General features: G+C 38.6%; 1 protein-coding gene across 4 annotated transcripts in view; it reads right to left on the bottom strand.

Moving 5' to 3' along the window:
* Nucleotides 1-311: 311 nt before the first annotated feature.
* Nucleotides 312-27,569, bottom strand: part of RPRD2 (regulation of nuclear pre-mRNA domain containing 2) — a 117,143-nt gene continuing 89,885 nt past the window's right edge. Inside the window, exons 4-12 of one of the 4 annotated variants that reach the window (XM_049880353.1) lie at nucleotides 26,649-26,726; nucleotides 25,306-25,358; nucleotides 24,553-24,679; nucleotides 23,099-23,274; nucleotides 12,452-12,734; nucleotides 10,950-11,210; nucleotides 9,215-9,415; nucleotides 4,832-6,016; nucleotides 4,500-4,691 (exon numbers count right to left, since the gene is read on the bottom strand). In XM_049880353.1, the coding sequence (XP_049736310.1) occupies nucleotides 4,603-4,691; nucleotides 4,832-6,016; nucleotides 9,215-9,415; nucleotides 10,950-11,210; nucleotides 12,452-12,734; nucleotides 23,099-23,274; nucleotides 24,553-24,679; nucleotides 25,306-25,358; nucleotides 26,649-26,726 (2,453 nt within the window). In that variant the 3' untranslated portion in view covers nucleotides 4,500-4,602. Of the gene's footprint in view, nucleotides 6,017-9,214; nucleotides 9,416-10,949; nucleotides 11,211-12,451; nucleotides 12,735-23,098; nucleotides 23,275-24,552; nucleotides 24,680-25,305; nucleotides 25,359-26,648; nucleotides 26,727-27,569 lie in introns of all 4 variants that reach the window. The other 3 variants (XM_049880351.1, XM_049880354.1, XM_049880352.1) reach the window with 3 other exon arrangements.

Genomic DNA, 27,569 nt, shown 5'->3' with positions numbered 1-27,569 from the left:
ATTTCGCATATTCACATTATCTAGATAGGTTTGCTAAACCATGTATACCACAAACCCTCCATTCTTGGGATCAGAAAGATTAAAAGTCCTACTCTCTGTTCATTTTACCCTCCCTGGAAGCAAACCAAATTCTATTCACTCTCAACTTGTGGGAGGGAAGAAGACAGGAGGGAGAGAGCTGTCATCTACGGCTGACTGAAGGGTAAATCCTGCACAACGTTTAAGAACTCTGAGACTCTATCACCGAGCTTTAAGTGGTACCCATGTATCCACACTTTCCACCAATTCTCTGTCTGTGATTTTACAGTGAGCACCAAGGACCTCAGTAACAACTTCTCATCTCTGCTTCCGTATCAATCATGTCCTTGTTAAGACACACTGAGTTCTGCTTTCTTTAAAAAATATCTTGTTTATTATTATTATTTTTTAACTCAGGTTGAAATACAAAAGTCAGTACATGGTCACAGAGTTTTAAATCACAGACACAGAAAGAATAAACCCCCTTTGTTTCATGTTACGAACACCAGAATTGTCGTCTGTTTTTCACTATATCACATATATTACATTGTCTTCATTTACTGCTGTAGACAGATTTCCTTACAGTTAATAGCTGACAGTCACATACACATCCTTACTTCCATCCTGAAACCAACGCATCAAGGATTTTGTGGCTTTAAAAAATAAGAAAAAAGAAATCACACACAAAAACAAACCCTTAAAGGTCCATTTTTTAAACTATACAGCGAAGTCTTCTTTCATGTATTAGCCATCATGCTTTTGAGGACAATTACCCTACCCCGACATTCAGGAAGCCACTTTCTTGACACCCCCATATGTTCTGATAAAACAAATGGTCAGAGAGCTTTTTCAAGTAAACACTACTTTTAGCTTACACAAGAGCAGCAGAGAATTCACATTCTTTTATTCTAGAATGAAAAACATCCCATTTAATCTCTCCACACACAAAAAGTCTATTTCAGTTCTGGAAGCCAAATGGAACTTGCCCTTCCCAACACACACACACACACACACACACACACACACACTCACTCACTCACTCACTCAGTCTCTCTCTCATTCTCTCACACTTTTCCCTAAACGAATGTCTCAGGACTCGATATAACTACACTGTTGTTTGCTACACTACATCCCCATATCCCACACACAAGCTCATGGTCTCATGCATTTTTGTGGGGAGAGCTACAGGGCAGAGAGGCTTGCGAAGGTCAAAGAAAGAACGGTTGGCTTAAGACCAGGTATGCATTAGGAAGAGGAATGACTTACAGCATCATAGCCTAAGAACACATGACGAGCCCAAGTAAATTAACATGGAATAAACAAACTCCAAAACTGTGCTGCACATCTGGCTGGAGCTGCTCTTAGGTCTGAAAAGCAAGTTTATTCTGAGACAAAGAATCATCTTCTGTCACGGCCTTCTCTCCCCCTCCCTCCAACTTTATTATTCCCCTGGAGAAATCCAAAGCAACCCCCATAATTCCTATAGTTAGTTCGATACTAACTTGGGAGAAAATATATGAAACTTGCTAGGGCTCCCTGAAAAACTTGACACATACTGCTTTACTTGTTTAGCTGGAGATTTTCAGTGTGTACCTTGGGGTAAGACATTAAATTGAAAAAAAAAAAAAAAAAAACACAGTAGTAAAGCAATACTTGCTTTTCAGTGAACCTAGACAGACAGGTATAGACTAAGTGCAGTGACTGTCTTTTACCAGAGTAAAGAGCCGGCCGTTGCCGTCGAGTCAGAGTGGCAGGAATAAAATACAAGTGAGCAGGGGGCAGCCCAGCACTTGTCTCTGATGTAAAAGGGCTAAAAGCAGAAACATTATTTCCTGTTGGGACTGAGAGGTGGGAGCAAGGCTTGAACCCTGGAATGTGTGGGGCTGCCATCTGTAGAGTGGGGTAATCTGGATTATCAGGCCCTCCTGCTTCTCTGTAAAGGTAATACCCCTCTGTCTCTAAGACACTACTGAAGAGGAATTAATATAAAAATGCTATCGAACCTCTTCATTTGCAATACCAATAGGGGTGTATACAGAGCTGGCAGAAGAGGAAAAGATAAAGACAAATACTTTTCCTTTCTCTAACCTTTGCTGAAAACCACCAACTATCACTTACACTAGGGAGGCACCATGGGAAAAATCTATCTACTTATTTTAAAAAATGAAGGTTTTGTTTTCTTTGCAAAAAAAAAAAAACAAACGTAGGGATAGTATTTCAGTTGTATCAATTCTCAACTCTAGTGACTACTTCTGGCCAAAGTAGAAGTGAAAAAGAAAATCAAGAAAGAAAAACAGGAGGCAACAGCTTGGTGCAAGATGTGTGAAACTACTTCAAAAACATCTCCTGTTTTCTCTTGTTTATAAGGATAGGCAGGTCACATCACACCATTAATGGTTCCTTTCCCTAACTGTCTATATTGTGGTAGTCACTTATTTCAACGTTTGAAATTATATTCAGCCCCCTCTTTCATGCCAAGGACAAGGAAAAAAATTATTAGGCTAGAGAGAATGAGGCTTGTATCTCCTCAGTTATCTGCCTGATAGTGATTTAAAGAGGTTGATCTAAAAAATAAGCTTTTAGGAGAAGGGTAGTGAACTCAACTTCAACATGTTTTTAAAAACAAAACAGAACACAAATAAACCTGCAAGTCCAAGGTCTCCCACATTTCCTCCCTTGCAATATCTCTTGGCTGTCAGCAGGACACAGAGCACAGAGGGAAGGGAGCCAAGCTGGTTACAGCACTTACTTAGCTGGGGAGAAAAGGGGACAGAAATCCTTCCATTGACTACTTCATAAGCCAAGCCCAAAATAACACCCCAACATTGCACATGTGTTATTGTCTGTACTGATGGAAATTTTATTTCAAATATAAGAATAATCTCCAATAAATGGGATAAAGTAAGATTTGCTTTCTCCCTCTCTCCCAACCCTCCAACCAAATGAAGTGGCTTTGGTTGTGTTTCCTTGTCTTTTTTTGTTGTTCTTCAACATGAACAACTTGGGGGAAGGTATGAAGATAAGTGCAGAGGGAGGGAGGACTGGATGAACTAATAGTGAAATGTAAGCATATATGACTTTTTAATTTGGAAGGGAGGCCCTCTGTCATAATAAAAAAAATAAATCAAGGAGAGGGAAAACAAGTAAAACAACAACAATAAACCAAACTCCTACTTCCAATGCTCTCTAGACTGTTCAAAATGCCTTTCCCTTGGTTTCCATCAGTACCTGGGAGGGAAGAATGGGCGTTTTGGTGCAAAGAACGGAGGGCCCCTAGCAAAAGGTGGCCTGGGTCTCTTTAAACTGTGGAACGGGTCTCTGCTGAGAAAAGGTTCCCTGGGCCGAAAGTCTGGCCGGGGACTCCGCAAAATCATACCACTCCGGCTGATGGCGTCTCTGTGTGAGGGACCCAAAGGGGGGCCACTGCTGCTGTTGCTGCCTCCCCCACCTCCTCCTCCATGGGCCGGGCCCAGGTGCTCCAGAGAATGGGCGGGTAGGCTCAGGCTCTCCCGTACACGGCTAAGGCCAGGGCCGTTGAGGTCCCGTTGGGTGGGGCCCCCATGGTCCCTGGGTCCTGGGAGCACACCAAAATGCTCAGCCAAGGTCCCTTGAAGGAGGGAGCTATGGTCCTTGGGAAAGACTGCCACAGCCCCTGCCACTCCGTGCTCTGCCAGTGGTGGGGTTGGGAAGGGTACAACCCCAGAGTGGTCAACAGTGGGTGGAGGAGGGGGTGGAGTAGAAAAGGGGACACCACTCCCACCACTGCTGCTGTGTTCCCCAGGGGGTGGGGGAGGGGGTGGGGTGGGGAAAGGAACTCCACTGTGCTCTCCAGGAGGAGGGGGTGGGGCAGCATGGGCCAGGGCTGCCTCCTTTGTGAAGGGGTTTGAAAGATCCAGAGAGGGTAGATGAGTGGGTGCATCTCGAGAGAAGATACCCCCATGATCCTTAGGAGGGGCAGGTGGGGCAGATGTTGGCCCCACTGGCTCTCTCTGGAAGGGTGTCCCATGCTCCAAGGGGGCTGGGGGGAGATGATGCTCAAATGTTGAGTTGAAACTGCTGGAACGAAAGCTGCCGACACTCTCCTGAAATTGGGGTGCCCGTTCCTTGTACGGTGCTGCTTTAAAGCCAGTGAGGCCTCCGCTGCCCCCACCCCCAAGGGATGCCAACTCAGAGCCAGTCGAGGGGCCATTGTCAAAAGAGCTGCCTGAGGTGCTCAGCTCAAACCAGCCCACCCTTGAAGCCTCACGCCCATGTCCTCTATTTCCCTTCCCAGGAACTCGGATGGACTCTACTGTCTGTATTGGCTCTCCTGACATTCTCCTATTGGAAGCATTATGGTAACCCAAGGTTTCTATTGGGGCCCCTTTTTCTTCTGTACTATCAGGCAAGTCTAAGCAGGAGGAGGAGACGCGGGTTTCTATACGGTAGTGCTCTTCTTGTTGCTGTTGGTCAGTGGTGGTCAAGCTGGGCTGGGCGAGGTTTGAGAGACTGACACCATCACTTGAACTGCCCTTGCTGGGGGCCTGGACAAAATGCTTATCATCTGAGGGCTTGCGTGAGGCGTTTTTAAGCATATTCTTAAACTCAATCGTCGACGTGGTGGAAATGGTGGAGGCCAGGACTTTCTCCACGCCTGATGTGGGTGGGTGGCCCGTGGGAGCAGCAAGGGGATTCTGCGGAGAGAAAAGGGAACGATGTGGGACTGGGTGAGGAGAGTCTGGGTACTGCTTCTGTGGCAAACTGAGATGCCCAGTGGTAGATTGAGACAAGCTATTGTGGTTGGAGTCAGGGGTGAAAAATGAATCATTCTTACTCGGTGATGGTGACCGGTCAGACCCAGGTTCATTCCCTCTTATGCTGAAGGCACCAAATAGCCCAGGGGAAGATGAGAGCCGGTCACAGTTTTCACTAGAGTCCAGGAGGGCCCTTACAGATGGAGGGAAGGCAGACTTGACCCCAAATTCTTGGGCCCTGTGGCTATAACTGGAAAGAATTGGCTGGTACTCGGTGGTATCAGAAAGCTTGCTTGATTTAAGGATAGACTTGGCTGGTTTCTTCTCTAGGTTCATCATGGCAGAGGGTGGAGGCCCTGAATACTCAAAATCTCGGTAATCCTCATCTTCTTGGAAAGAAGTATCTGGATAGAACTTTTCCTGTGAAGAGTCCATCAGGGAAGATGGTCTCTCCATTCCATCAGAAGGCTGTTTATAGGGAGATTCGCTGCCCAGGCCAAAGGGTCGATATGTAGGTACAGAATTGGAGAGCTCCCGGGGGTAGCTTTCATCCCTCCCAGGGGGTGGTGATCTTGTACTGCTGGGTGTTGAAGAACCAGGGCTAATGATCTTAGAAAGCAAGGACACAGTATCTACACTGCTGGATGTGGGCTTGTCCATCATCTCATCCTGGGTGGGTGTCCCACTCCGTTCATCCCGTACAGGGGTTCCATCAATATTGTCCATTGAAGTGCTAGTAGGGCCACGCTGGAAGTCTGAGGGATGGTTCTCTGCTGGGGCACTGGACCCCAAACTGCTGAGGATTGGGATGTTTAAGTTTAAGCCACTGAAACCAGGATTACCTTTTAAGAAGTTGTGGATTTTCATTTCCAGGCTTGGGGAGGTGGACTCTGACTCCAGCTTTGGCTTGGAGATCTCTGAAGATTGGCACATGGCAACTTCAGTAGGTGGGACAGCAGGGCTAGTATTGTTGTGGGCACCTGTAAACCCTAGAGAGTTGGACGGTAGCTTAAAAGTAGTGCTTGGGAGTCCTGGGCTTTGCCCAATTGAGGGCTTGCTGGCTGAAGATGAAGAGACTTCAGAAGTTGATGAATTAGGAGAATAACTGAAGCCTTTGGAAATAAATGTTTGGGTATTGGAGGGCAAACTTCGTCCTTTTACGCTGGAGACTGTGGTGTTGGCAGGGGAAGCTGAAGTGCTCTGGGATGCAGCTTCGCTGGCTGGAACTGGGTTCCCAGTGACGCTCTGAAGTAAGGATGACAGGCCTGTGGAGACAAAGATTAGAGGGATTAAAGAAGAACAACTTTGTACCATACAATAAAAACAACGGAGGCTAATAGGATATTCTCATTCATTCTGGTGGGAACAAGATAAACATTAAAATCTAAGGCCTAAGGGAATCTAGACCAAACAAGCAAGGCCTAAATGTCACAGAAAACACAGGCTCTGTTTATCAATATAAAGAGAGAAAATCACTGAAATGTTTCCCAGTCCAGTCTAAAAATGAGGCCAACATGGCACAATCAAAGGCAACAGGAAGGGGGAGATTTTAGTGTCAGAATCACTCAGAGTTTAAGCTAGGCAAAGCAGAAAAAGAAAGGAGGCAAAAATATTCTTAAAACAACACTTTAAGCCAATACTTTTTAATGTTTGATCTGTAGAATTGTTTATCAAAGTGAAAACAGATATTCTGCTCTTCCTCCTTTTCCACCTCCAGAATTATCTCTAGTAAGTTAATGTATACTGTTATTCTCGAGAGAGAGAGAATATGTAAATCTCAGAAATTCACTAGAAGATGGAATTTTTTTTTTTCAAGAATCATTTTTTGCTAGATCGGTGTTACCTTTTGGGAAACAATGCTTATAACTATCATTTTTGGTTTTAAAATGCAGCTATAATAAATACTTAAGTGTACACCATACAGATGTACAGCTAGACCAACAGAGACACTAATCCTTTCACTGGAAGACACACAATTCCCATCTCACAGCTTGGAAAATTCAAGGATTACTGATCTGGTTAGACGGACACTGATGAGAGCCAACGCTACTCAATGATAGACAAAACCGTCTCAGAGGCACTGAGAAAGAAGTTTGGGGCAAAGGTTGAAGTCCAACAAAGTAAACTGGTCCTGTAGAAAATGTTCCAGAAAAATATCTGACAAAGAGATGGTAGACAGTCTTATAAATTTTGTTTTAGAACACTTACCCCATTTCTGGTCATAAACAAAACATTTTTACACGTATTTCACCCAAATCTATAGCATTTAGTCACTGAATGTACTGAAACTATTCCTTAGTAATGATATGTAAAAGAAAATAACACTTAATCTGATACTTGAATTAATGTTTGTTTCTTCAAAGTTTCAATTTTAATTCATAAATTGGCTAAGTGATTTACTTAAGGTCTGATAAATTCCAAGGCCACTCCACCCTTACAACATTTTTAATTGTTACCTACATCTAAATAATTTGTGGTTTTTATGAGGACATCATCCACCTATGAAAATTCATGTTTTATTTCCAAAAAGTCCCCTGGCTATTTTCTTCTTCCCACCCCCCACCACCAATAGTTTCAATTCTCAGTAGTCAATGTTCTTACCAAAACCAGAAGTCCTCAAGCACAAGAACCTGATACATGATATTACTAACTGATTTTTAAAAGATATTTTAGCATACCTTTCAGATACTGTGGAATAAGTTCTTCAAAAGACTATCTTATTAACTACTCAGATTTCAGGCAGTAGGTGAAATTGCCTCTCATCACTAAATATTATTTTTCTTCAATCTGAACAAGCTATATTCTATGCTCCTTTGCCCACAGAAGTCTTTCTTTTGTGATGAAAATGTCAATACGGGCTGTGGATGAACAAGATCATAGTTCTGACAGATTTCCTTTATAATCCTTGTAAAAATGCATCTTATTTACATTGCTGGGCACAGTTCTTTCAGAAATCAAGGAGAACTCTACTTTCCATAAGGAAATGAAAAATGACGAGTTACCCCAACTATTCCACCAAGATTGTTTCCTCGGGTTACCCCCTCTCATCTTGTCAGAACACACCTAACTCTGTTCAAAATTTTGCTGGAAGTCCACATGATATTTAGCAGCAATTTGCTGAAAAGCTTCTTCATTAAGATTTAAGTAGTGTATGTATATGAGAACCTAAAATACAAGTGAATTCAAGATTTTTACTGTAACTGTAGGATGGTGACCAAAGAGGGACTACAAGGGAGAGATCATCAATCTCTCCAACTAATTATTCCTGAAATTAGCAGTATAAAATATGTGGTAGTATTATTGCCATAATTCTTTATTGTTCGTGCCAATTTATGGGGGCTGTGGACAACAACAGTATTTACTTCTACGTAACAAAAGTCTCCTGTATCTTAAGATAAAATTTACTATAATAGTGCTTAGCTGGTCTACTTAAAGAATAGTTTAGGGAACATAAAAATAACAGATACCTGTACCGGTCCTATTATAGACCGCGGTGTCTCAACCTCAGCACTATCGATATTTTGGGCCGGATAATTCTTTGTTGTCAGGGGCTGTCCTGTGCACTGTAGGGTGTTTAGCAGCATGCTTGGCCTCTACCTACTAGATGTAGTAGCATACCACCCTCCTCCAGCTGTGACAACCAAAAATGACTCCAGACACTGCCAAATGTCCCCTGGAGGCAAAATCACCCCTGGTGGAGCAATGATACAGAGTCAATCATTATATCGAATATATTGTTCTGGGTGCTTGTAGTTTATTACATAGTTACAGTAAAGTGTTTAAAAAGGGTTGTGCTGGTATCTGGAGGGTATGAGAAGGGAGAGCAGATATGCTTTATGAAAAATTTAGGAGACAGTTTCAGTCACAAAGCAGATGATTAGCAAAGCTGAACAGAGAGCTTCAAACGAGGCAGAGATTATATGTAGGCAGAAACAAAAAAGATGTACTATATATAACATTAGGACACACACGAAAAGACATATTCATGTCTCAAAAGATTTTTGATAGCAGGCTGGCCTTTCTGTCTTTAGCTTCAGTTACCATTAAAATAGGTAAACCTCAACATATACTAACGTGTACTAAGAGCTGAGATAAACGCAGCCCCTACGGGTGTCATGGTATAGGTGAAAGAATACTGGATTCCAGTCAAGAAATCTGGCTTTAAATGTTGGCTTATCACTGAATAGATAGATGTACGACCATAAGCAGGTCACGTCACCTCACTGAGCCTTAATTTGCTCACCTGGTAAGGAGGGGGTTAGACTAGATGATACTTAAAGTCTCTTTCAGATTTGACATTTTATAATTCTATGAATGCCAGCTTGTCGATGACAAACAGGAAGAGAATAATGAGTTCACTGTATTATACATTTCATGGCTTTGGATTCCTCAGAAATGGAATCCAGGATTCAGCCGGAGACAAACATTCACAATTCAAGTCCCTCTGGCACATGTCAGGTTACCTTGCAGTGCAGGGGCTGACTGTGTCTGGGTTTTGGAAAGAGCAGACAGAATGCTCTCTGGGGTGATCTCCACCTTGGAGAGGATATTTGCTAGAGGGTTGTGAGATGTTGTCGTGGCAGGAGCAGGTGTTTTCAGGCCACTGGTGAGATTGCTGGGACTTGTAGGAGTTCCTGGAGATGGTCTTGATGCAGGACTGACCCCTGGTGGCAGAAAGAGGAACTCAAGAAAATGCAATTCAAAATGACTAAATTCATGAGACTTTCCACTCACTTAAACCAGTCTGACATGCTTAACAGGAACTCTTCTGTGACTGACCCAAATGGTCCACATCATGGCTTATACAAAGAAAAAACATCTGAAAATAAGATTAAAATTTGCTCCCTTCTACTTGGAATGACCTTAGCATAAACAAGTATTATGAAGTTATTTTCATATATGTTCATTAGTTTTGGGAGTTCTAACAGACAGAAACCAGGCAACCAATCTCTTTTTTTCTCTTCCAAATGGCACCTACACCTCAGAGTCCTGGAGGGGCTCAATAAATATTGCTGGCTGATTATAGCGATCAGAGACACTGTCACTGCGTAACTCTGCCACCACACAATTCTAAGTGACCTGCAAGTTATTTGCCTTTGAAATGGCCTTTTAAATGAGATTATATAGGGAATCTCCTTTATAGTTTTACATTTTAAAACACTCGGTTGATTTCTAACACAGGAAAAAAAGGTATATAAAGATAAGAGAAAAACGAATATTTGAATATATGATCAGGTATTTTGAAGAAAAAAGTGAAAAAAAATTTAAATCGCATCTTTAATCAAAGAAATGTAAATTAAAACAAGCCTTTTTAAAGTTTAATTTGACAAAGATTAAAACAAAACAGTACTGGAGAGAGGGAGGAATAAAGGCAACTTTCATATATTTGGTACATTTTGGGGATCAACTCAGTAACAGATGTTAAGATTAAAAATCCTACTTAAATATATATTTATGTACTTATGATGAAATGATGCTTACCAGTTTCTTTAAAATAATCTGAAGTTAGGTAGGGGCAACAGATGAAATAAGATTAGTCACATTTATACTACTGAAGCTGAGTGATGGGTATATGGGTGTTCTCTTCTTTTATGTATCTTCCATAAAATATTTTTTCATTAAAATTTTGTGTAAAAATAAAAGCCATATATACTTATCAACACTTTAAGGAAGGGTTGTGAATAAAATTTTAGCTTCAAGGTTGTTCATTACAGTATTCTTTATAGCAGTGAAACAATGGAAATACACTGTCTAATAATAAAGGATTAGACAAAATATAGAGTACTATGTACCTTTTACAAATGATACAGATGAAGTATTTTATGACAGAAAAATGATAATATATGTAGTTAAACTTTAAATACCTGGTTTCAAAACAGTATAGGCAAAATGCTTCAATTTTTTAAAGAAAAATTATTACAAATATTTACACCCCTAAAACATTCACATACACAGAACGCTAAACCTAAGCAGTTTCCCCTGGGGTAGTAGGATTATGGAAATTTAAATTTTTTTGCTTACCTGTATTTTCTAATTTGTATAAAATGACCCATGTATTGGTTTCATTTTATATGTTTTAACGTATTTTTCAATTAAAAAATGTTTAATTAAGAAAAATCAATTAAAAAAAACCAGACTGATGGTTCAAATAAAAAGATGGAAATCAGCTTTTTAATCCTCTTCACTGGGCTTACTTACCGGTGGTTTTCATGACAGATGTCAGGCTGCTGAGGATGGAGCTGATCTTTGCCAAATCCACGTTAGCCAGGTTTGGCAACGCCAACGCTGGGGAAGAGGACAGAAGAGATGTATTCACAGGCTTTGGAAGAGGTGGGGTTGCTGTCATGGTCACAGGCGCTGGGGTACTTGAAGAGGCCTTGCAGATGCTTTCTGTTGGCTTTGTAGGTACAGAAGTGGATACAGCTGACTTCTCCACAGGTTTTTCCTTCCTGTCCTCCACTGTTTCCACAGAGAAAAAAGGCAAGATTGCATTTTACTACTTCCCAGGCTTTGCTTCCAATATGAAACATGTCCTAATATCTCCTAATTTAGGGATAAAAAGTACCACACTCTAGAGAAAACAGTAACTTCAAGAATTTTTTAAAAGTCGTATTTTTCATAATTTATGATTCTTCCCACCTTTGCTACATGGTTAAAATAAATTTTTCCCAAGTTCCTCTTCTATATTACTTTTTAAGGATCCCTTTGCATTTTCTTACTATTTGCGTATTAAATTTGTACATTTCTGGAAGCACGTTACTGTTTGGTACACATTTGTGTTGTCTTCGGTGAGGATATTTATGTCATAAATTGTTCTGTCTTTTCTTTTACATTAACCTGAGAGCTTTCCGAGAGAGAGAAATCTGCACACACTTTATCACAGTTTTCTCTGGCTCCCCAAATTACCCTGCTAGGAGTGCAGTATACAAAGAGCGTTCATCTGAAACTGCTTCATGTTTTAACTCTCGGTGCCTTTGCAATACATGCTCCTTTTAATACTTTAAAGGCTTTATGGATAGTGCATTAAATATAACAGAATCAAACTGCCTAGTAAGAATAATTATAAAAGCTGGAGATGTCCGAGAAACAATTCGCCCACCCAGGTTAGTTTACAAAAGTGTGGTTAACAAACTGTGGCTCTAAAGGTCAAATGAAACAGCAAATAAGGAATTCCATTCTAAGTGCCCTTCCCTCTAGAGCAGTAATGTCTTGAAATATAATTCAAGACATATATGTAAGTTTAGTTTTTTTAGTCATTATATAATAACAAAAAGAAATGGGTAAAATTAATTTTAAGGATTTATTTCAATATATCCCAAATATTTTAATTGCAACATGTAATCAATACAAAAATTATTAATGAGCTATTTTACATTCCTTTTTTGTGGGTACTAAATCTTTGGAATCCAGTGTGTACTTTATCCTTACAGTACATCTCAGTTGGGTAAGCCACTTTGAAATGCTCGATTATCCACATAGGCCAGCACCTACTATGCTGGATGGCATGGGTCTCGGCAATGATTCTCAACCCATGTGGCACACCAAATCCTGAACTACTGCTCTACAGGCCATAATGCTATCGTGGTGTTCCTACCTTATAAACGTTGAACTATTTTTTACTACCTGCCTGTGGTTGATCCATTGGTGGGAAAGCAAAACAGATAAGGAATAAGTTGTATATTAATCATATAAGGGCATACCAATGATCTTTGACCCATCATCTTCCACATCTGAGAGTTCCATGTCTTCCACATCACGGTTGTCTGTTGCGGGCTCAGGTGTGGCAGATTTCTCGCTCTCCACAGCTGGTGACTGAGATTCCTCACCTCCCATCCCCTGAAAAGGGGATTCAGAACCAGTTGGGGAGGGAGCATCCATGCTTGGGGAAGGGACTGGTGATTCTTCAGGATCAGGAAGGGTTGACTTCAATTGATCCAGCTTCTTCTTTAAATTATTCACTCGATTAGCAAAGGTTTTATATGCCTGAAAGAGAAAGAGTTTACTCTTCTAGGGAAAGAAATAAGAAGCTTCCATTTTGACTCAGATCAGACTGAACTCATCATTATTATTAGCTATATTATATCACTGGTACAAACCAAGAAAATACCATTTCTGTCACACATGGAGTAGTTTCCAGTCGCTACTTTTTGTATTCCCGAAATATTACCAGCCATGCACTTAGCCTGAGTTAGAAATTTAGAGGTTATCTAAATACTGTAGGTCTTCCTACCTATGCAAATCTAACATAACCTCTACAGCAGCAGTCCTCAAAATGTGGTCTGAAGTCAGGGTTAAGAAAGATTCATTAATTAAGCACTTACTATGTTCTAGGCCCTCTTGAAGGAGCCCTGGTGGCGCAGTGGTTAAGTGCTCTGCTGCTAACCGAAAGGTCCGCTGTTTGAACCCACCAGCTGCTCCATGGGAGAAAGATGTGGCAGCCTGCTTCCATAAAGATTACAGCCTTGGAAACCCTGTGGGGCACTTCTACTCTGTCCTATAGGATTGCTATGAGTTGGAATCAACTCGATGGTAACTGGTTTGGTTTTAAGCAAATATTACCATCCACACATTTGCTAGAATTAGAAAGTAAGAGGTTATCTGTGATTTATCCTCTCATTCTTTTCTCTATATCCAACCAACAAATATCTATCAAAAGCCTAAATGTGCTGGCTCAATGTGTAAGGTCTGGGGATACAGCAGTTAAGAAGGCAAAAATACAATCTACAAATAAATGAGAATCCCAAATAGTAGTAAGTGCTAAAAAGAAAACAAAACAGGCCAATTACGATAGAGTGACATGAGGAAAAACAACAAATGACAGCCTGGGAGGTCATATCCTACTGATTTTTTAAAAAATAAATTTATTTTAGAAGAGTTTTAGATTTACAGAATTATTATGAAGATAGTACACAGAATTCTGATATATCTCACACCCAGTTTCCCCTATTAACATCTTACATTAGTATGGTACTTATGTTACAATTAATTAACCAATATTGATACTTTTTTTTTTTAATTAACTATAGTTCACACTTTTTTTTTATAGTTCACACTTTACATCGATTTCCTCAGTTTTCACCTAATATCCCTTTTCTGTTCCAGGATTCCATTCAGGATATAACATTACATTTAGTAGTCCTGTCTCTTTAGGCTCCTCTTACTTGTGGCAGTTTCTCAGGCTTCCCTTGTTTCTGATGACCTCAACAGTTCTGAAGAATAATGGTCATGTATTTTGTAGAATGTCCTTCAGTTGAGATTTGTCTGATGTCTTCCTTATCATTAGATTGGAGTAATGTGTTTTGGAAGGAAGACCACAAAGGGTGCTCCCATGGTGTCAAGGATACACACTGTCTATCAATATGACTTATAACTGCTGATGTTAACCTTGATCATCTGGCTTAAACCCCATTGACTTTTATCTCCTGATTATCTTAACTGCCAATGCCTTAAAGCTGTGTATGTGTTTTTAATGAGTATCTTGGACCATTAAATTTTGAAATCATTTTTGCTGGTTGTTCAAGAAGTATTATTTACAAAATGGAACGCAACAGAAAACAGAAGAACAGAACCTAGCTTTTGCTTCTGGATATGACTGAGTAGCTTGTAGTACCACGATGTGTCTGTCGATTTGCCATAGTGTGGTGGTTTGCATGTTGCTGTGACACTGGAAGCTATGTTACCAGTATTTCAAATATCAACCAGGTTGCCCATGGTGGACATGTTTTAGTGAAGCCTCCAGACTAACACAGACTAGGAAGAAGGACCTGGAGGTCTACTTCTGAAAAAATGGGCCAGTGAAAACCTCATGAATAGCAGCAAAACACTGTATGTTGGAAGATGAGTGCCTCAGGTTGGAAAGCACTCAAAATGCAACTGGGGAAGAGCTGCCTCCTCAAAGTAGACTTGACCTTAATGATGTGGATGGAGGAAAGCTTCTATGACCTTCATTTACAGATGTGGCACGGCTCGAAATAAGAAGAAACAGCTGCAAACATCCATTAATAATCAGAACATGGAATGTACTAAGTATTAATCTAAGAAAATTAGAAGTCATCAAAAATGAAATGAAGCACATAAAGATCAACATTCTAGGCACCGTGAGCTAAAATGGACTGAATTTTTGAATTGCACAATCATACAGTATACTATGCTGGGAATGACAGATTGAAAAAGAATGGCATTGCATTCATCTTCAAAAAAGAACATTTCGAGGTCTGTCCTAAAGTACAACTCTGTCAGTGATAGGATAATACCCAATCACCTACACGGAAAACCAATTAAAACTACCATTATTCAAATTTACGCACCAACCACTAAGACCAAAGATGAAGGAACTAAAGATTATTTACCGACTTCTGCAGTCTGAGACTGATCAAACATGCAACCAGATGTACTGATAACTAATGGTGACTGGAATGTGAAAGTTGGAAACAGGATTGGTAGTTGGAAAATATGGCCTTGGTGACAGAAAACGATGCTGGAGATCACATCATAGAATTTTGCAAGACCAACAACTTATTCATTGCAAATACCTTTTTTCAGTAAAATAAATGGTGACTTATACACGTGGACCTCGCTGGATGGAAAACACAGGAATCAAACTGACTACATCTGTGGAAAGAGATGATGGAGAAGCTCAATATCATCAGTCAGAACAAGGCCTGGGGCAGACTGAGGGACAGACCATCAATTGCTCATATCCAAGTTTGAGTTGAAGCTGAAGAAAATGAAAACAAGTCCATGAGAGCCAAAGTATGACTTTGGGTATATCCCACCTGAATTTAGAGACTATCTCAAGAACAGGTTTGACACATTGAACAGTAATGACCAAAGGCCAGATGAGTTGTGGGACAACATCAAGGACATCATAAATGAAGAAAGCAAAAGATCAATAAATAGATAAGAAAAAAAGACCAAAATGGATGTCAGAAGAGACTCCGGAACTTGCTCTTGAATGTCAAGCAGCTAAAGCAAACAGAAGAAATGATGAAATAAAAGAGATGAACAGAAGATTTCAAAGGGTGGCTCGAGAAGACAAAATAAACTATTATAATGAAACGTGCAAAATCCTGGAATTAGAAAACCAAAAGGAAAGAATACACTCACCACTTCATAAGCTGAAAGAACTGAGGAAAAAATTTAAGCCTTGAGTTCCAATACTAAAGGATTCTATGGGCAAAATATTGAACGACGCAGAAACATCAAAAGATGGGTAAAAAGAACTGGTCGATGTTCAACCATTTCAGGAGGTAGCCTATGGTCAAGAACAGATGGTACTGAAGAAGTCCAAGCTGCACTGAAGGCAATGATGAAAAACGAGGCTCCAGGAATTGACAGAATACCAACAGAGATGTTTCAAGAAACGGATGCAGCACTGGAGTGCTCGCATATCTATGCCAAGAAATTGGGAAGACAGCTACCTGGCCAACCGACTGGAAGAGATCCATCTTTATGCCTATTGCAAAGAAACGTGATTTAACAGAATGCGGAAATTATCAAACAATATTATTAATGCCACACACAAGTAAAATTTTGCTGATGGTAATTCAAAAGCGGTTGCAGTACCACATCAACATGGAAGTACCAGAAATTCATGGTAGATTCAGAATAGGATGTGGAACGAGGGATATCATTGCTGATGTTAGATGGATCTTGGCTGAAAGCAGAGAATACGAGAAAGATATTTACCTGTGTTTTATGGACTATACAAAGACATTTGACTGTGTAGGTCATAACAAATTATGGATAATATTGCAAAGCACGGGAATTCCATAACTCTTTAATTGTGCTCATGAGGAACCTGAACCTAGATCAAGAGGCAGTGGTTCAAACATGACAAGAGGATACCACATGGTTTAAAATCAGGGAAGGTGTGTATCAGGTTGTACCCTTTCACCATACTTATTCAATATGTATGCTAAGCAAATAATCTTAGAAGCTGGACTATGAAGAAGAACGAGGCATCGGGATTGGAGGAACTCATTAATAACCTGCAATACATGGATGACACAACCTTGTTTGCTGAAAGTGAGAACGGCCTGAAGCACTTACTGATGAAGATCAAAGACTACAACCTTCAATTCAGCATGGATTACACTTCAACATAAAGAAAACAAAAATCCTCATAACTGGACCAATAAGCAACCTCATCATAAATGGAGGAAGTATTGATGTTATCAAGGATTTCATTTTAATTGGATCCACAATCAACACCCATGGAAGCAGCAGTTCAGAAATCAAATGACAGGTTTCACTGGGAAAATCTACTGCAAAAAAAACTCTTTGAAATATTAAAAAGCGAAGATGTTACTTTGAGGACTAAGGTGAGCCTGACCCAAGCGATGGTATTTTCAATCGCCTCATATGCATGCAAAAGCTGTACAATGAATGAGAAAGACCAAAGAAGGATTGATGCCTTTGAACTAATGTGCTGGTGAAGAATACTGCATATACCATGGACTGTCAGAAGAACGAACAAATCTGTCTTTGGAGAAGTACAGCCAGAATGCTCCTTAAAAGGACAGTGAGACTTCGTCACATGTACTCTGGACATGTTACCAGGAGGGGCTAGTCCCTGGAAAAGGATATCATACTTGGTAAAGTAGAGGGTCAATGAAAGAGAGTAAGACCCTCAAGGAGATGGACTGACACAGTGGCTACAACAATGGGCTCAAACACAGCAACAACTGTAAGGATGACAGATGACCAGTCAGCATTTCGTTCTGTTGTACACAGGGTCACTATGAGTCAGAACAGACTTGACAGCACCTAACAGCAACAAAGCTTGTAGTAGACCCAATGCTTCCACCAAGAATAACTAGAAAAATCAGAGTTATATATATATATTTACACACAGACACACACACCACACACAGACACACACACCACACACCCTCTCTGTTTGGATGCATCAGAGAGCGACTGAGGCAACCAGACCTAAGTGGCAAAGTTCTATAGCGGGGGAAACCACATGGAGCATTAAGATGACATTTTTGTAGCCCCCTTTTCTCTCAGGTTTTCTGCTGATTTTTGGGAGTTGGGCAAGGAGATGGCAGGACAAGGACAAAAGGTCGAGGCAGAGGACCACTACTAAAGGCATAGAAGAAAAATCAGAGCTTTCAGCAGTTTTGCTGGACTGAATGGGGAAAACTAGAGACTTGAAAGGTTAGAATCCTGGTGAAAGAAGATGGACAAAGATCTGGCTCAACAACATGCTAGTTTTTCTCCAAGATATTTGCTGAATTCTGAAGCTGCTTAATGCCAGTCTCATAGTATAAAGAGAGAGTGATTTAGAGTTCAAGTAACTCCACGGAGGAGGGCTCCAGTGATCACCCCAGGCTGCCAGTGGGAAAATCTACATCCTAGAAGCTGGGGTCAACCAGACGTAGACAGAAGCTTGCCAAAACTGCAACTCCTCAAGTTAGCTCCGTCCTAGATTTGGTTAATATGACCAGCCCTCACTCTGTCTAGCGAGGGAAAGAGTGAACCCTCTCTGGAGGATGATAAACCATCCTGAGACTCTACATTCTTTCACATACAATGTCCAGCATTCAGTAAAAAATTGGCAGGAAACAGTTCAGAAAAAGGTTAAGAATGGTTGTACGATTTGAAAAATGTCATCAATGTCACTAAATTATCCATATAGAAACTGCTGAACTGGTGTATGCTTTGCTGTGGATATTCTCAACAACAACAAAAAATCAGCGGCATGCAAAAAGACAGAATCAAATTACTAAGTGCTGACAGGTGAGCCTTGCAGCCTAGAGCGAAATACCAGGGTGAGGAAAATGTCTGCACTGGAAGGAGGCATTGTACAGAATGTTAGAGCCTAAGCAGGATAAAGAAGTCCATAAACCCAGTAAAGAAGTCCACAGACGGGGTAAAAGTGCTGGGAGATTTGTTACACACAAGGGGACTGATCAAATAATTAAATATGTTGAAGACAAGAAGAACAAAGTTTTGCATTATTAATAAAAGCAATTACAAATGTGGAAAGGGAGAAAAGCAGAACCTGTGGTCTTGGATTGGAATTAGAGGTATCAGTGTGAATTCATGGTTTGCAATACAGACAGATATTAAAAATATATAAATATAAATGTGTGTGTGTGTGTGTGTGTGTGTACAGGTTAAGTATCTATATACATACATATATTCTCTAGCTCTGTACTCTAATAGGGTCTGGCTACAGTGACATCCCAATAGCAATGAATACACACTTACTACCTAGATTTTAGTTTCTAAATACTGTTTTCCACTAAAAGGAACCAGGGCTCCCTGGAGAAATGACTGATTTCAGGGCTGGGCAGGAAAAGTACATGATGAGCCTGGGACACCTTTGATCCAAAAGTAAGGAAGTGCTCAAAAAAAAGAAAAAAGTTGAGAACCTGTCAAAAGAGCAATGAAACTAGCTTCAAAAGGAGCTCCCACTAGCCAAATCTGAAGCAATTTGACCATCAAATGGTAGTAATGAATTGAAACACTGAATAAATAGGAGTCTATATAAGTCCAACTTATTTTCAAAAGATTCAGGAATATAAAGGTCTTCAATACTAAAAGTATTTCTTTAAGTCTGAGATTGTTTCAAAAAATTTGAAAAAAGAAAACAGAGGAAAAGATTAATATATGGACAGATTTTTAACAGAAAATTGAACTCTTTCGAAAGAATCAAATGGCAATTCTAGAACTGAAAAATAAACCAACTAAAATTAATAGATAGGTTTAACAACAGATACGAGTCAGCAAAAGAGCAAATTAATGAATTAGAAGACTGGATAATAGAAAATACCTAAAGGAAGCAGAGGGTAATGGGACAGAAAATACAGACAGCAACATAAAAAAACATTTTGGAACACAGTAATGAGATCTAACATACATATAAGTATAATTCTAGAAGGAGAGGAGAAAGAATGAAACAGAAACAATATTTGAAGAGGTAAGTGCTGGAAGTTTTCCAATATTTACGGGAAGTATCAAGCCAATGATTCCAAAAGTTTTGTAAATCTCAAGCCAGATGAATACAAAGAAAACTGCAACTAGGAATGAACATCATTGTATAACCACTGAAAATCAAAGACAAAGAGAAAATATTATTAATAGCTGCCAAAGAAAAAAGATACTATATTCAAAGAACAACAATAAGACTGATGGCTTACATCTCACTGAAATCACAGAAATGCACAAGACAATAGAATAACATATTTAAAGTACTGAAAGAAAGTAACTGCCCAATCTAGAATTCCATATTCAGTGGAAAAAAGACTTTTAAAAATAAACAAACTTAAAGAGTCTGCCAGCATCAGGTCTGTACTTAAAAAATTGTAAAGGGTATCATTCAGCAGAAGAAAAATTATCCCAGATGAAAGGGTAAAGATGCAGACATTAATGCAGAGCAACAAAAATGATAAATACAAATAACCTACTCCATAGAACAATTGTAGGATACATACACACACACATACATACATATGTAAAAATGATAAATATAAATAACCTCCATAGAACAATTGTAGGATATATATACACACACACATATACATACATATATAAAAAACCTACTCCATAGAACTGTAGGATACATACACACACGCACACATATATATAAAAAACCTACTTCATAGAACAATTGTAGGATACATATACACACATACATGTAAAAATGATAAATATAAATAACCCACTCCACAGAACAATTGTAGGATATATACACACACTCATACATAGATATGTAAAAATGATAAATATAAATAACCTACTCCATAGAACAATTACAGGATACACACACATACATGTAAAACAATATACAACAATCAAATAAAGACATCAAAGTTCGGACAGTGAATGCAGCTCCTTAGGTGATACCTTTAAGGAACTCAAAAGCAGCAGCAGTAAAAAAAAAAAAAAAAAAAGCAGTAGGAGGCTAAAAAGCCAAGCAGAGATTTCAACAGCTACCCAGTGCCAGGGAGGCAGAGCTTACATAGTTTAAATCCTACCAAGTTAGAGGGGCTTAGTGAATACCTAGATATACCACTGGAAAAATTTCAGAACAAGGATAAAGCCCCTTCCTAAAAGCTTCCAGACAGAAAAAAAAATTGTTACCTAAAAAGGATCCTACAAAGACTTCGTATCAACAATGCTGAAGACCACGGAGTAATGCCTTGTAAGCTGTGGGGGAAAATAATTTTCAACCAGCCAAATGATTACAGCAAATGTGAAATGGGAATAAAGACATTTTTAGGTACGAAGGGACTCAGAAGGAGCCCTGGTGGTGCAGTGAATAAGCAGGAAACCCTATGGGGCAGTTCTACTCTGTACTTTAGGGTCGCTGAGTCAGAATCGACTCGACGGCACTGGGTTAATAACCAAAAGGTCAACAGTTCAAACCCACCAGCCACTCCATGGGATAAAGATGCAGCAGTCTGCTTCCATAAAGATTAGTCTTGGATACGCTATAGGGCATTCTACTCTGTCCTATAGGGTCACTATGTGTTGGAATCAACTCGATGGGAATGGTTTTTTTTTTTAAGACTTGGAAAATTTATCTCTCAGAAACCCTTTTTGGGAAATTATTTGAGGATGTGTGCTCCAGCAAAACAGGGGAGAAACAAGAAAAGACATGGAATCTAAGAAAACAGAGAGCCCAACTCAGAATAGTAGTAAAGTATAATCCCAGGATGACAAACCTAGAGAGCCACCTAAAACTGGAGCAGAAGGGCTGGAGTTCAAATAGGGAGGTGATATGGATTAAATTGTGTGCCCCCAAAATACATGTTGGAATTCAAACCCCTATACCCATGGATGTGATCCTGTTTGGAAATACAGTTTTCTTTGTTAATTAGACGGGTTAGGATAGGTTCTAAATCTAATCACTTCTGAGTTATAAGAAGAGCAGATCAGACACAGAGATATGCACACACCAGGAAGCCAGATGCTGTGTGAGGATCTGCAAGGAACCAAGGAGTGCCCAGGGCTACCGACAAGGAAGGAACTAAGGGGGCCAATACCCTAATTTGGACTTTTAGCCTCCAGAACTGTGAGAAAACAAATTTCTGTTCTTTAAAGGCACCCACTTGTGGTATTTCTTTTACAGCAGCACTATGTAACGAAGACAAGAGTACTCTGGGAAAAATGGGGATTCAGAAGATTTGAAGTGATATATAGAAAATTTGAAAATAAAAAACTGAGGCTATGAGAAGACAAACAATACAAGAAAAAAAAGGACAATTAGAAATACTAGGAAAAAAACAAAAACCTGTTATAATCAGTAACAAGACCTTGTAGTGAATAATATTTACATAGTTATACGTAAATATAAAGTATAAACTTTATTTTCAATCTTTAGACCAAGGAAGTAAGAAGACTTAATTATGGTATAGGATAGAATGTAAATATTATCAACTCTGCCAATGTAAAAGTATAGCTGACTGAGGCTGGGAAATTGAAGGGATAAAGGAAAACTAATGGAGAAGGATACGGAGGTTCCTATCTTCATTCTACAAAGTGAGGAGTCTAGAGTTAATGGTCAAAAAACAGTACAGGTAGTACTTCAATACACAAAAGTAATCAATAGATTGTAAATAGTTACGTAACAGTATCAGGAGAACGCAGAAGGCAGGTAAGTGCAAATCTTCATTTGCCATACCACGAAGTTAATAGATATTTCTAAAATAGGATAAATCAAGAAAGAACAATAATGGGTGTATTATTTAGAAATATGGAGGCAAATGCCAGAAAAAAAACAGATAAATGAGTTAAAAAGGATTGCTTCCAGAAATGGGACAAGAAAGAGAAAGCTTACTTTTCATTATTAGAACTACAGTACCATGTGCTTTTATGACTATATACAGTAATTAAAAAAAAAAAAAAAAGATTTAAATAAGTATAAAACAGTTTCTTTCAGAGGCCATTAGGTATCTGCCAATTATCACCCCCTCTTCCTGAAGGGAGAAGGGAAATGAGAAGGTCATTAGTTCAGTCATTTTATCATGGAATTTAGTAATAGTAACATCTAGTTTTCTGGTTTAAAAAAAGTATATACACTTCTGCCCAATTTTATATCCTGTCACAGTAATCTGGCAAACTCTCTTTGACAGGCTTAAGACATTAGGCTTCAGCAAAGCAAAATGGTTAGGGCATGCATGAGCTTTCGTGTCAGAAAGACACAAGTCTTAATCTAGACTCCACCGCTTGCTACCTATATTACCTTGAACGAGGTTACTAACCTTCAAAAGTAACTTCTACACCTGTGAAGTGGAGATAATAATGCTTATTTTCAGAGTTAGATAACATATGTAAACTGTCTCTGCCACATAGTAGGCACTCAATATACGGTAACTTTAATTATTACTTACATTGGCCACCACTTTTACTTCTTTGTATTGTGCTTCATAGAAAATTCCAGCATTTTCCAGTGCTTCAGTTAGTGAGGGCCCATTTTTCACCTGCTTATCTAATCCGTTCACAAATTCCTCCAGTTTGGAGCTTGCCTCTTCAAATTCTTTGGAGAACTTCTTCCCACCTGTTTTATCTAAAAGTTTTCATATCAAGATAAAAAAAGAAAAAGTAAAAAAAAAAAAAATCAATCTCTTGCAGATAACCTCTCTCTGGATGATCTGTGAACCTGTTCCTGCTATCTCAGTGTGTAGTATTTTTAGTCTCATAATTTTACAGCTGATATCTCAAAGATGTTTCTCAAAATCACAAAACAGGTTATTAAAATGAATCATGTGAACCTACTGGAGTAAAGCAAGAGTGCCTCATGAAGGTAAAGAAAAGAAAGTTCAACTATGAGAAAGTTTGTTGGTTGCTTCCTTTCTTCACAAATTTGATGCCATTTGGGAATAAACAAGGCTCATTCTGTTCATTACTTTTGTACTATAAAATCTAATGGCACATCTCTTAGGTGAGAAAACTAAGATCCAAAAAAGTAAAGTCACCTCTCTGTGTGTATTACACTAAAAATTCTTTCAGATCTGAAGATCCTGATAATCCAGTAACCGAAGAGTATAAACTATGAATTATTTTTTTCAACAACATTAACGTATGCGAACTGTTACTTACTCTCCTAAATATACTTCTTTGGAATATGGCTTTAGATATGGGTACAAAATTTGGCTTTGTCTCTTATTGGCTGTGTAACTTGAGCAAACTACTGAACCCCTGAGGAAGCCTCAGACTCCTCATCTATAAAACTGAAGTTTTTAATATGCTTCTGGGTTGTTGAGAGGATAAAGTTAAATAACATTTGCTAAATTTAAAACACAGTAAAAGAACAAAACAGGTACCATAATGAATAGCTAGGAGTCATTCATCCATTATTTCAAAAATATTTATCAAAAGCCCATTATGTACCAGGCATTTTCTAGGCACTGAAGCTATAAAAAAAAAATTTTTTTTTTTTGAAGCTATAGCAATGAACAAATGAGGATAATTCTTGCCTCCATGAGGCTTACATTCTAACAAATTATTAGAACGATTATTATTTGCAATTTACAATGTAAAGAAAAGAGAGCAACTAGCTACAGAGCTTTTATGGGCCATTACAGTGAACTTAAGTAACACCCCAAGCCAACAAAAACTTCACAGTATACAACAACAATAAATAACTCAATACACCAAAAAAAGCATGATAAGTGAGAAAAAGGAAATTTATATGCATCAATCACTACTTGGGAAACCAGAGGTGCTACAACTACTTTCTACAATCTGAGGTTCTCTTTATGGGGGAAGCCAGTCTGATTACTTGAAAATGACAGGTCTGAAAAGAAAATCTTAATTATTCTATTTAAGACGATATAAATATTACCTTTTAAGCATTTGAGGGTTTCCGTGCTGCACACATCCACCCTCATAGTTGACAACTGTTTTTCCTTTAGCTCTATCTGGTCTTCTGAGCGCTTGTACAGCAACAGCTCTTCAATGAGGGCCTGAGACTGAATACAGACTACAGTCATATTTCATTTATGAAGTAATTTACTTATTCTCATTCTATCTCTCTTCATTAAAAAAAAAAAAAAAGACTTAAGCCTAAATAACAAAATTCCAAGAAAGAAAAAAAAATCTTTACGTTCCTCCTCACAGTTAGGGAAATCAGTATGAATTCTCACGTCAAAACAACTTTTTCCAGTTATATAGTTAGAAAAATCCTTTTCCTTAATTTTTTAAAACCAATTTATGGTTACAGGCTTAAGAACGAAATAGCCAAGTGTCTACTATATCTTACAAAAAATTAATTATATAAACATAGTCTTACTATGTTAATTTTAAGCAAATTATAATTTAGCAGATCTTCACAGAAAGACGAACCTCCTGGTTGGTATAAATTCAATACAGAACTCAGCTGGTAATAAATACTCTCAAAGAAGGCTACTTCTCCAATAACAGATAAAACTCCAAGCAATCTAATCTCAACCTGGATTCCTTTAGAACAGTTCAAATGTGTTTAAAACATAGTTGACGTATAACTGAATAAAAACAATTCTTAATGAAGCATACAGGAAACTGTAACACAAAAGAGGTAGATAATACTCTGGCCTGTTAAACTTATTTGGTAACTTACTCGAAATTCAGCAACTATCTTAGACTTGAGAGCGGCTTTTGGATTCGAGGATGCTGTTGGAGGTAAACAAAAGGTCATTAAGAATACAGACACATACTCAGAAAAATTTCAGCTCTATAGTTAAGGGTTTACTCTTTGAACGTAAGTCAAACATGCACATTTAAATCATAATATATTTCCTAGAATAAATAAGGGAGTATGAAATTTAAATACTTCAAAGTATGGTCAATATAAAAGCATACTCTACTATTTAGATAGGCCTAATTTTTTAACCTACTTACCTCAAACAGACCTTTGCAGTTATAAAGACCTAGAATTACTGATTTGGAGAAGTTGAGATACATGAAGTACCTTTTTTTCCCTAGTCTGGCTGGGTATAAGAGGATCTCAATACCTCAAATTAAAAGTGTTCAGGAACAGAAAATCCAATTAATCCTAAGCACTGGCTGAAGAACCTTAGTTACAAATGATCAACTCTATTCCTATGTATTTTAGCTTTAGATTTCTTTTTCTGCTGACTCGATTCATAGCAAAAAATAGGCAGGGAAAGTTCTAAGTATATTACCACTGTGGTTGAACTTTGGCTGAAATGACGACTCTTGTCCCTAAGCATGCAACTTATGATCAAAAGGATGTCAAAGGTCTCCCTTATTCTGGATGAATATCAAGTGCTCGCTGGAGCAAAACCATCCCAAGCGTCTTGTTTCACCTCCCAATTCTCACTGTCTTTCACCTCGTTCCCTCCACACCTTCAAGTCTCTCTCAATACTCCTCAGTTTGGCCCACAGCAGCCTATCACATGCAGTATTCCACTCCCTTGATTTCATGCTGAGTAAATATGATAAATATAACAGGAGCTGCAGTTAGAGAATGAGCTTCTGGCCAGGATTTGAGGCCCATGTTCTAATCTGGCAGAGTGTATCCCCAAATCTGAAGGATTTCATGGCTCCCACAGAAATGCTTCTTAATGCCTAGTCTCCTCTTCAGTTTTGTGGTTTAATTGCCAGCTGCCTCTAACTTCATACATCTTTAAACCTGAGAATTAGCCTGGGCACTATCAAGTTTTTTTTTTTTTTTTCTTCTTTCAATTCCCCAACTACTCTTGTATCTTCACTCATTTAAACCCTTTTTCTGCATTTTCTTTGTTTAAGTGTTTTGTTTTTTTTTTTTTAAAGAAGTAACTCCAAGATGGCTTGTTTATTTTAAGTCACAGGGAGCCTCCCAGGCCTGGAAAACACAGGCTTGACCATGGTTTATGCCAGGTACGATGCCAAATGGTCTACATTTTCTTCTGCTCCAAAAAGAGGAGGTAATTTTATATTAGTTGAGATTTTGTTCCTTACTTTGCGATTTCTTCCACTGCTTATTCGGTTGTTTGTTCAGATTTTCTTTCAGCTGCTTCTGAGTTTTGAAAGTGGTACCTGGAAAACATTTCAGTTTTTGCAATCTGGCATTATGGGAAGCTGTTCTGTCTGTCCACTTCAGTGCCAAAGTTGTAGCATGAAAAAAGGCAATCCGAGACTGTGTGCAGTTTCTTTCCTTTTCTTTCATTTTTATAAAAAAATGAAAACACCCACCAGATCTAAGAAGCTGTCAAATAACCACAATTTCTGTAATTGATAAAATTACCAATTTTGAAAAGAAGAGGGCGAGAGGCTTATAAACACTATTTAACAGGTTAAAATAAAGAATTTAACAGCTTCTTAGAAGATGCTATTTTTAAAACAAATTTATAGTCAAATGAGGGTATCAGGTATCACTACCTTCTATTCAATGACTTCAATTACATGCATCTACTACATAGGAACTAAACGGCTTTTTTTTTTTTTTTCTTCAAAAACCAATACACACTTACTGTAATTCTAAACCAAAATGTCTGAAGACCATCAATATATGCTTACTTTACCAGATAACTTAGTGAGACTGAAACTTGTCCAAAAATTCTCCAAGAGTTAAGAGGAGAAGGTAGTATTTATTAACATAAACAATTTAAAACACTTAATTAAAGCAAATTCAGGAAAACAATCAGATCGCTATCATCATTTGATATGCTGGATTTTCTTTAGTCAATAAAAACAAAATCCAACCCACCTCCAAAATATGTTTTAATTCAAACAAATCTAGATTTTTACAAGCATTTAATTTTAAACACACACGGCCAGATCAAGGCTTTATTTTTTGTTGTTAAGCTATAGGACCAGATCTGTGAAGTACATAATTTTAAAGATTGAACACTGACTCAAATTTTACCTTTAGGAAAGAAA

Source organism: Elephas maximus, chromosome 3 (assembly GCF_024166365.1).
Source record: "Elephas maximus indicus isolate mEleMax1 chromosome 3, mEleMax1 primary haplotype, whole genome shotgun sequence".
Lineage (NCBI taxonomy): Eukaryota > Metazoa > Chordata > Mammalia > Proboscidea > Elephantidae > Elephas > Elephas maximus.
The sequence above is the reverse complement of the archived record's forward strand: the minus strand, read 5'-3'. Positions and strand labels throughout refer to the sequence as shown.